The sequence below is a fragment of the Microcaecilia unicolor genome, chromosome 2 (assembly GCF_901765095.1).
Source record: "Microcaecilia unicolor chromosome 2, aMicUni1.1, whole genome shotgun sequence".
In the NCBI taxonomy this organism is placed as follows: Eukaryota; Metazoa; Chordata; class Amphibia; order Gymnophiona; family Siphonopidae; genus Microcaecilia; species Microcaecilia unicolor.
The window spans coordinates 64,034,261-64,044,835 of NC_044032.1; the positions used below are offsets into that span (position 1 = coordinate 64,034,261).

The following is a 10,575-nucleotide window of genomic DNA, read 5'->3' on the forward strand; positions in this document are numbered from 1 at the left end:
GTACTCCCTGTTGGGATATGTTTCAAAGTTGTTAATAAATTAAGCTGTGGCCTACTGTTATCCCAAGTTGAAGTGTATGTGAGTTTTATTGATTAAGGTATTGTAAGGGGAAAGTAGGTGGGGGAGATGGGAAAAGGGGGAGGGGGGTTTGGTAGGTGTCATGCCGAACAGGTCCCAGATCCGAGTATTAAAAGGAAACGCATAAGTAACTTGCAGCCCTATAGCATGCTTGCAGCCACGCACAGGTAAGCCTGCATTTTCCAATAAATAAGCGGGTTTATTAAAACAGCTTAAAAGACCGAAAACGAGCTGTGTTTGGGTAAACTTGCCTGCGTCAGGGATCATTCTTAAATTTATACGCAGGCAAGTTTGCCCAAACACAATCGTGTCGAGTCTTGTAAGTTTTCAAATAGTCGCTTCCTTCAACCCACTTTTTGGCTGACTTCTTCGTTTTTGCAGGTCCTTTCCACGCTATGCTGTTCATTCCCTCTGCTGTCTTCCCCAATAAATAATAACAAAATAAATTTGTAGAGAACACCAAAGGAGAAACAAACTTGAAACACACACTGACATTATTAAGCTGTCCAAATATTGGAAAATCTAACCACTGCCCCATTCATCCAAATACATTTCAAGAATTCATTCCACTAAATTTTATTTCTCCTTCAAACACAGTGCATACCAGCTATGAACAAACTCTGAAATACAGGCTATCATCCTTCTTTTTTGAAACTCTCAAAAATATATATTTAGGAATGCTGATATTGGGTTGGTGCAAAGGAGTTGGTGGAGGCGTTTCTGATTGTCTGCCATGGCTTTCCAATAGATTGAATATGTTCCTTGGCCTTCATCCTCAGTGAAGCTATGCTGCTGTTTCTTGGGTCTGCTTCTTCCAGTGGAAATTTGTCCATGAAACTAGGTCCACATTGGTAAGGTGGTGGTGGAGGACCCAATGCCCCAAGGGGCTGCAAAGCATGACTTATGGAGGGAGAGTTCAGAAATGGTGGGGGAGTGTAGCTGCTGTGAAGGCTTTGAGAAGAGGCCACAAAACCTGGCAGGGTCTGTAAAGAGGTGCTGGTTGACACTGGCTGAGTTAGCCACGACTCCAGAGGTAAGTTGCTACTTATGGTCCCCATGGCAGAGGCCTGTGGAGACCTGTTGAAGGACAGGATAGGAGAATCTTGAAGTTTCATTGAAGTAATCTCCAGTTTTTCCTGTCTCCTCCATTTGGCTCTTCTGTTTTGAAACCAGACCTGAAAAATCATCTCTGTTTAGAGTAAGTTATTCCATTTTCTCAGCAATCAACACCAATCTACTTTTTATTTCTAATAGCAAATAATTGCTCCAGCCACTAAAATACAAATTAGCCAGGCTTCGAGGAATCTTGAGAGAAAAAAAATCATTAAGGGATCTAATAACCTAGCGCTGATTTCTTTATAATGTTGGTTAGAGAGATGTGGTAGCCGTGTTAGTCCACTTCTAAAAGCAGTCAATAGAAATAGAATAAAAGAAAATAAAACAGAGAAAAGAAAATAAGATGAATACCTTTTTTATTGGACTACTTTAATACATTTTTTGATTAGCTTTCGAAGGTAGCCCTTCTTCATCAGATCAGAAATAGGGCTACCTTCGAAAGCTAATCAAAAAATGTATCGAGTTAGTCCAATTAAAAAAGGTATCATCTTATTTTCTTTTCTATGTTTTATTTTATTCTATTTCTATTCACTGCTTTATAATGTTGGTCAACTTATCATTTAGGGCCTAGCCTTCTAAAACTTCCACTCAAAGATATAAAATGCAGGGGGAGTGGGGAGAGGGAGAGGACTTCAGGTGAAACCGGAAAGTGGAGAAGGCCAGACTGATCATTAGGTGGCACAGTATGTGTGTGTGGTGATGATGGTGGGGGGGGGGGGGGGGGGGGGAGGGTGGATGCCACTGGCACAGCAATCACAGTCAGCCCAGCCAAAACAGGGCCTTGAGCACCTGCACAGCTCAGGTTTGCTGCATTATGCCCTCTCCAAACAGGGGGACCCCTCAGGCCTTGAGCATGTGTGGATGCTGAAGACCCCATGCTGACTGACCTGACTGAATTAGAGCAGTGACAGTGAGTGCTATGGTGAGATGCTGGACATGTGGGGGAGAGGAGGAGAAGGAGGGAGATGCTTGACATTTTGAAGGGAGGTATGAAAGGGGAGATGCTGAATACCTCAGGGAGGGAAGAGAAACTAGACACAAGGGGAAGGACTTTGAGCCACCCCTGGAAGGGAGAGGGAGCAAGGCATGAGGCTAAAGGTCATGTTTGTGCAGTGCTGCGTACGCCTTGTAGCGCTATAGAAATGCTAAATAGTAGTAGTAGGTTTGCCTAGGATATCAGACATTTTTGAGCTGGGCCTGAAAATTAGAAAAGAGAGAGTGTAACTATTTGGAACTTTATAAACATACTCCTACATATGTGTTTTTTGTCCCAGCGGTGCTTGTCTGTCTCTCTTTCAAACTAGGCAAGGAACAGCAGACAGGTATTCATCTGATATAGGTCATTCATTCAGTTGCTACATTTCTCCCTCACAACAGACATATTTTATGAAGGTATCTTGAGATACTGAGTTGGAATTCAAACACAGTGTTTCTCTACTTCAGGTGGCTTACATTAAGTTTGTCCGAGAGACAAGACAGAGGAAAAATAACTTACCTAAAGTCACAAGTAGTGCCAGTGGCAGAGTGGGCACTGAACCCTGATTCTCAATCAATGCTCAATCACAAAAAGACATTTTGAGGTGCATTTTTGAAAGGACATCCAAGTCAGAATAGAGACATCCAACTCATAACATCCAAAATGGACATCCACTGCGCGTGTATTTTCCAACAGGAAGTACGCCAGAATTTCCTGTTCAAAACTATGTGAGATGGATGTCTGTGTGCTGAGGACATGTAGCATGAACGGCCATTTTACAAACTGGAACATCCAACATATGAACGGCAAAAAAAGCAAGGCAAAGGTCATCTCTCTGGCAGCATGCTTAAAAGAATGGCCACAAGGATACCCCTGCAAAGCAGAGGGGCAGCCTAGTGGTTGGGGCTTTAACCCAAAGGACTCAGGTTCAAATCCCACTTGTAACACTTTTATTTAGTAATTGTGAGCCCTCCAGGAACAGCAAAATACCCACTGTACCTGAATTTGCACCACTTCAATAGTTTTAAGGCTTGCGGGTGGTACGACCAAGCCACAAAAATGTGCTCTAAATGACCAGATGACCACCGGAGGGAATCGGGGATGACCTCCCCTTACTCCCCCAGTGGTCACTAACCCCCTGCCACCCTAAAAAAAATTTTTTTAATATTTTTTACAGCCTCTATGCCAGCCTCAAATATCATACCCAGCTCCATGACAGCAGTATGCAGATCCCTGGAGCAGTTTTAGTGGGTACTGCAGTGCACTTCAGGCAGGCGGACCCAGGCCCATCCCCCCCTTACCTGTTACACTTGTGGTGATAAATGTGAGCCCTCCAAAACCCACTGTACCCACATCTAGGTGCCCCCCTTCATCCCTAAGGGCTATGGTAGTGGTGTACAGTTGTGGGGAGTGGGATTTGTAAGGGAGCTATGCACCTGGGAGCTTTTTCTGAAGTCCACTGCAGTGCCCCCTAAGGTGCCCATTTGGTGTCCTGGCATGTCAGGGGGGCCAGTGCACTATGAATGCTGTCTCCTCCCATGACCAAATGGCTTGGATTTGGTCATTTCTGAGATGGGCGTCCTCATTTTCCATTATCACCAAAAATCGGGGACGACCATCTCTAGGGACAACCATCTCTAAGGTCGACCTAAATGTTGAGATTTGGGCGTTCCTGACCGTATTATCAAAACAAAAGATGGCCGCCCATCTTGTTTCGATAATACGGGTTTCCCTGCCCCTTTGCAGGGACGTCCTGTGAGGATGTCCTCAGGAAAACTTGGGCACCCCATTCGACTATGCCCCTCTATGTGTTCGAAGTGTGCACACAAGCAATGGTTTTGAAGATAAGAAAAATGTTGAGCTTTTTGAATAATAATTTGAATTTGGAATAAAGTTAGAAATGGTGACCTATGACGGGGCAGGCGAGTACAACCATGACTATGTGAAATGAATCACCATTGAGGTCAATTAAAAGTAGTACCATATCCTGGAGGAAGCTGTAGATATGTTGTTGTGAATGAATAGTGTTGGGTTATGTGATAATTTAGAAAATATATAGCAGCAGGGTCACTTTATGGAGCTGTGGGCAAGCGTTTGAGGATGGCCCCTTGCCACGTTGGTTCTGTGACTACCTGACCTCTTTAAAGCCTGCCCTTTGGCTTCACTGATACAGTAAGAACACTGGTGCTGCAGCCACAAGGAGAAGCTCATGTTCATCAAAGTGGATCCATGAGGCACATCTGAAATTTGGGTCTACAGCCAGCTTCAGAGTTTTAAGAATGACAACAGTGGCACTCACCGTCCTGTATTCAAGGCAGAATTTACCTTTGGACTCCCTGTTATGTAGGGCTTGGGGCAATTTCTCTTTTTTCCAGTGTCTCTGTATAGCAGTTAAGAATGTCATGACTCTGTGAGCTGAAGATCTGGCAGGGCATATTTGGCTACTAATCTAACAGCCTGCCTTATATTAACAGCACGATGTTCAAATTCCATTTGTTGAAATGAATTAATTATATTGATTAGACTTTAAAGAAGTCTTAAGAACATAATGAGGGCAGAAAATGCTCCATTTGTTAAAGAGAATGCTTACAGCTTACTTTGTCCGAGAAGCCTAATCAAATTAGCACTGGAAGGCCTAAATCAGAGCTCATTACCAAACAGGTACTGAAATAAAAAAATAAAAAAAACAGTTTACCAGTCTAGCAGCTTTAAGATCCACATAGTTTAGAAAATCTTCCGGACTTTTCTTTTCACTGACAATTACCAAATGTCAAAATTTAGGTAACTGAAACAATTTTATGATTTAAACTATTTATCTAGGAGTTACCTAAAGTGATTTATTAAACAATAACTTTTTATAAACTATATCCTAATGCCCATATTTGTTGAAATTGGACTATACACTTACTAAATAAATACACATATAGCAATATGGTCCATAAAATTAGTATGTTAAAACACAGTAGTTGACAAAACCTTCGCTGTTTTAAAAATAAAATGACTACATTCTCTCTTTTTTTTCAAATAATAATACTGTAATCCTTGATCCTCATCAGAGAAAGGCAATGAAACAATCTTTCAAAAACAAGTCTCTCACAATAAGAAGGGAAGCTCCTTGCACTGGATTAACAAATCAAGCTTTGGGGCTCTTTTACTAAGCTGTGCTAAAAAGTGGCCGGAGGTAGCCCCAGATCAGGGCTTTCCTATGTGCTAAGGTCGCTTTTAGCGTGACGGTAAAATGGCCCCATTTTCCATTTTTCCTATTAATGACCAAGTGCTAATTTCCCCATTAGTGCATGACAGATAAAACAACAAGGCAGACCTTGTAAGAAACACAGTCTTTATTAATAGATTAAAAGCTCCCAGAATTTCAACTTAAAATGCCCGACATGGCCATGTTTCGCCAGTATAAAAACGGTTACGTCGGGGCAGTAGGTCACCAGCTGATGTAAAATTCCAAAACTAGCCTGGCTGGTGCAGCTGTTAAAAAATAGCGAGCAAACAAGATTCTGGGATCAGTCTCTCATGAAGACGCTGTGAATACAGCTATGTTTTAACAGCAGTACCAGCCAGGCTCATTTTGGAAGTTTACATCAGCTGGTGACCTACTGCCCCTGACACAGTGATTTGTACTGGCAAAACATAACCATGCCGGGCATTTTATTTTGAAATTCTGGGAGCTTTTAATCTATTAATAAAGACTGTGTTTCTTACAAGGTCTTCCATATTGGATTTGGCGAGCCGGCTGCCTTGCTGTTTTTCGACTCCCATTAGTGCATGGCCATTAACACGTGAGCACTTACAGACACCTATTTTCCAGGCAATAAGGGCCCATACACTAATCCTAGGCTACTCGGTTAGCAGGTGGGAAGCGTGCACTGATCCCAAAACTAAGCGTGCCCTACAGTAGTGGTTTTCATCCTGCAGTAAGCATGCATTAGTGCTTACTGCAAAGGTGTTACGAGACCGTGCCACCACAAATTAAAGAATATACAGTAGATAGCCATTTATATAATTTACATTAAAATATGACTCTCCTAAATAACTTTAAAAAAGGATTTAATATTTGGGAAACCCATTTATAAGCGTATTCACTCTGCTGCTCCCCAGCACCTCTCCACTCTCGTCTCTCTCTCCCTACGCCCCCCCTCGAGTACTCCGTTCTGTAGATAAATCTCTCTTATCCGTCCCCTTCTCCTCTACTGCTAATTCTAGACTCCGTTCCTTTTGTCTTGCTGCACCTCACGCCTGGAATAGACTTCCTGAGCCTGTGCATCTAGCCTCGTCTTTGGCCGTTTTCAAGTCCAAACTTAAAGCCCACCCCTTTATCACTGTTTTTGACTCCTAACCACTACTCACTTGCCCTGTCCTTTATCCTCCCCTATTTTCCCTTACCCTTAATTGTTCTGTCTGTTTACCTGTCTTATCTAGATTGTAAGCTCTTTGAGCAGGGACTGTCTCCTTTTCTGTTTGGTGTATAGCGCTGCGTATGCCTTGTAGCGCTATAGAAATGTTAAATAGTAGTAGTAGTAGTATCACAGGAACTGCTTAGCAGCCAAACCTATACTTTTCACAATCTAAATGTTGAAAATTTTTTTCCCCAAAATCTTGATAGCTATATTTGTATTACTTTTTAAGTATTAAAATGCTATGGTATTCATAGGTGCCCATAAGCAGGGCAGATCCCTCTTTTTACCTGGACTCGAACTTCGGGGAGATTGACCTTGGTAGCCAGCTCTTCCCTGCTATATACATCTGGGTAATGAGATTTCTCAAAGGCTCTCTCCAGTTCGTGCAGCTGGAAGGTGGTGAAAGTGGTCCGATTCCTCCTGTGTTTCTTTCGGGGCTGCTCTTCCTCGGACAGTTTATTGCCAGCACTGTTACAACTTGCTATTTCTTGGCCGATGCAGTCATTAGAATGTTTGCTACAACAGGACTCTGGGTGGGGAGGAAAAAAAAAGAGGGACATTTCCCGGGTCAGCTTTGAAAGCTGAAAAGTGAGAGAAAGTGGGTCCGCTTCACCAGAGAAGACGGGGCAGGATGACGTTTGATTTAAAGTTTTAGGGGCCTTTTTACTAATCTGGTGGTGGCGGCTGTTTTTGCTTTGCGCTAGGGCCCCTTTTACTGCAGTGGGTAAAAAAGGTTAAAAAGAAAAAGAAATGGCCATATGGTAAGTTTGCACTCGCCACACGGCCATTTCAGGGGGAACACTTACCACCATCCATTGAGGTGGTGGTAGGGGCTCCTGCGTTAACCTGGCGGTAATCGAGCAGAGCAATTACCACCAGGTAAAACCCCTGCAGTATTAATTTTACAGAAATTCCAGCAGTGCCAGAAATGCCACGTGCTGGAGACTCGCTGTGCTTTAGTAAAAGGGTCCCTTATTTTGGAAATGCTTTGCACATCTTGTGCCCACACTAGAACTGTTCAAGAACAAGCAACAACAAAATAGGAAATAACATTCAAACTACAAAATGTAAACTATTTTTATGCATTTTTATTTAATAAAATTTAATACGGTGAAAGCTTATTTGTTTACTTTCTTTTACACCTGTAATCTTGGTACAGTAGGTATTTTTCTATCCCTGAAAGCTCACAATCTAAGGGAATCTTTTCATGAAGATTAGCGAATGTTATTACCACAGGACCCGTTTTGTTCCTATGGGCCCTGCTGCAGATAACGCGCGCTAATCTTCATTTTGTTCTTGAAGCAAGGGAGGGTTAAGCGCCTTGCTCAAGGTCGCGTCCCCCGGGTTCTCAGCGCGCTTCTCTGACCATCAGCCCCATCCCTCCTCGTTCTCTTCCCCTTAGGCTGAATTACCCACCTCCAAAGTTCTCAGCTCTCCTTTCCGCTACTTGGACTTGGGCTTGCTCCTCAGTTCCAGGAGCTTTGGGGAACTGCTTCCTCTTCTCGGCTTCTTTCGCCTCTCTGGGGCTGCAAGTAGCTTGGAACGCATTCAGGATGCTTTCGTCCTTGCTAAATCCCAAGATGGCTTCTATGCTGTGAAGCCTGGAAGGGTTTCCTCCCGGACTCCTGCCCAAGCGCCCAGAGAAAGAGAAGCTTCCCTCAGACATGATCAGAGCTGCGCTGTGCAGGTGCATGGAAAAAAAAAAAGTTCCACTTCCCTGCTGCTCCTGTTTCTGCAGGCCAAAGAACCCCGCTTAGAAGTTTTCAAAGAATACTATTAATCAGCAAAAATGTGTTACTATGTCCTGTGACTCAGCGTGTATTTGATACAATTGTAATTCCGCTTTATTGCCCAACAGCAGAGAAGAAACCTGTCCGAGAAGGATTAGGTGTTGAGTTCTAATAAATGTAACAAATCCGCACCCTTTGTGATATCTGTAGTACCAACTCTGATTCCTCTGTGTCAGAGCCTCCAGGTTTCCCTCTAGGTGTCATTCAAGAGGCGAGGATCAGTTCCCTATGACCTCTTTGGCAGGAATGGCTGCGACATGCCTTGCTGGGGACTTTTAAAGCAATTCCCCTGGCACAAGTTCTTTTGTGCAAGTGTCAGCTGTCCCTGCTGTGCTTCTCCAGAGAGATCTCATCCTCATTACAGCAGGCGCTTTTGTCTTAGCTGGGATATAGCCCACCTGAGCTGGTGATGTATTATTACAGTCTACTCGTGGTTACCAATTGATTGCAAAATAGAATATAGTTAATCGCGAATTCTGATACTTTATTAGATTGTTTTATTTAATTGTCTTGTCTGTTTGTATTTTTAGATTGTAAGCTCTATCGAGCAGGGACTGTCTGTGTCAGATGTTCAGCGCTGACTGCGTCTGGTAGCGCTATTGTTAATAATAATAATAATAATAGATTGGAACCCTTAAAAAAAGGGACTTCATTTCTAAGTTGAAAAAAGTTAATTACTTTTAAATTGCAACTGCATTATTCATGATCATAAATAGTAATCTGTGTATAGCAGGATGAATTGTGCATGACCCTGAGTTTCTCCTGAAGAAGTCTGCAGGTCCTCTTTGGGATCGGGTCCGAGATGAGGCAAGCCTAAAAGCTAAGTGCTTCTGTATCGGTCTTCACATATGGAACGTTAAACCGAGCCTAAGGCTGAATGCTGCTGTATTTATATTGCATAGGATTTTGAGTGTTTGCTCAAGCATATTGTCAAGAGCGAGCAGAAGGTTATAAGCCAGTTTTTAAATTGCACAATATATGAGAGAAATTTGCAAACACATAAAAAATGTTTTTTGTAATGAAATGTTCTTGGGAGGGTTTTTTTTGCCAATGATTGGTCTTAGTCCACCGGCTGCTGTGGTATTTCTGTCTGTTTCCACAGCTTAAGCTTGTGACTGCTGGGACTTTTTTTCCCCCTCCTTATAGCATTTATATTGTTGCATCAAAAATTAAATTAAAAATATATTTTTAAAAAAAGTAAAATAAGAAGAACGAATTATAGTGAAGAACATTGAGAAAGTTATTTTGGTGATTGCTTTTTGCAATGTTTCATAGGTGACTTTAGTTCCACTTGTTTGGTTTTTAAGCGTTGCTTGATCAGTGGAATTGTTCTTTGAATTTTGTTTTTATATATTATATAACAAATATAGATGGATACATTTAAATACAAACAGATGTGTATGAATTAATCATATATATGAGAAGATACCATGACATAAGTAAACGCTATTGGATCGGCCCTTTCAGCTGCTGAGATGTAGACTCTGTATAAGGTGTTTGTTTATTTAATATTATCCATTGTAGTCTAAACTGCTTGTGGGGTTTGATTCTCTGCATGCCATAAGGTTTATGGCGATAACTCCAAGAGTCAGAAGTTATGAAGGGAATGGACTTGGTGGGTGGGGTGGGGTGGGGTGGGGTGGGGGGAAGAGAAGAAGGATCCAAAGACAGCCAGTGATGGTGATGCTGGTGCTGATTTCTAGTAGTTAGTTTGCGATTAGGACTTTTGGTTTTAGGTTTTAACAGATAAGCACTAATAATAATAATAATAATAATAATAATAATAATCTAGTAATTAAATAAATTGTAACAATACCGACTGAACTCCCAAAATAGTTTTAAATGTTTTAAAAAAGGACAAAAAAGGCCAGATCCCCTAATACTATCTCACCCCCACCCCTTTCTTGCATCCTCTACTCATTTTTGGTGACTTTTATTGCTGACTATTCTTTAGTGACATAAAAGTAGATATTTATTCCATTGGAAAAGTATAAAAACATCATTAAATACCATTTTTGTACCCAAAGTACACATTCTTAGCTGGAAAATAAAAGCCTAAATTTACATTTTATAAACCCATATGAATAGAAGCCCTAGTTATGATTAATTATAATTTTTTGTTTTAAATTTTGCTTTCTCTAAGTCCTTTTTTAATGTTTCCTGGATGTTTGATATACATTTATGGTATTTTGAGACATTGATTTCT

General features: G+C 41.7%; 1 protein-coding gene across 1 annotated transcript; it reads right to left on the reverse strand.

The window, feature by feature from the left end:
* Positions 1-749: 749 nt before the first annotated feature.
* Positions 750-8,272, reverse strand: RAX (retina and anterior neural fold homeobox). Its single transcript, XM_030191915.1, has 3 exons — positions 7,996-8,272; positions 6,867-7,108; positions 750-1,253 (listed from the first exon to the last, which is right to left on the reverse strand). Exons 1-3 carry the CDS (start codon positions 8,270-8,272, stop codon positions 750-752), a joined length of 1,023 nt encoding a protein of 340 aa, XP_030047775.1.
* Positions 8,273-10,575: the final 2,303 nt, after the last annotated feature.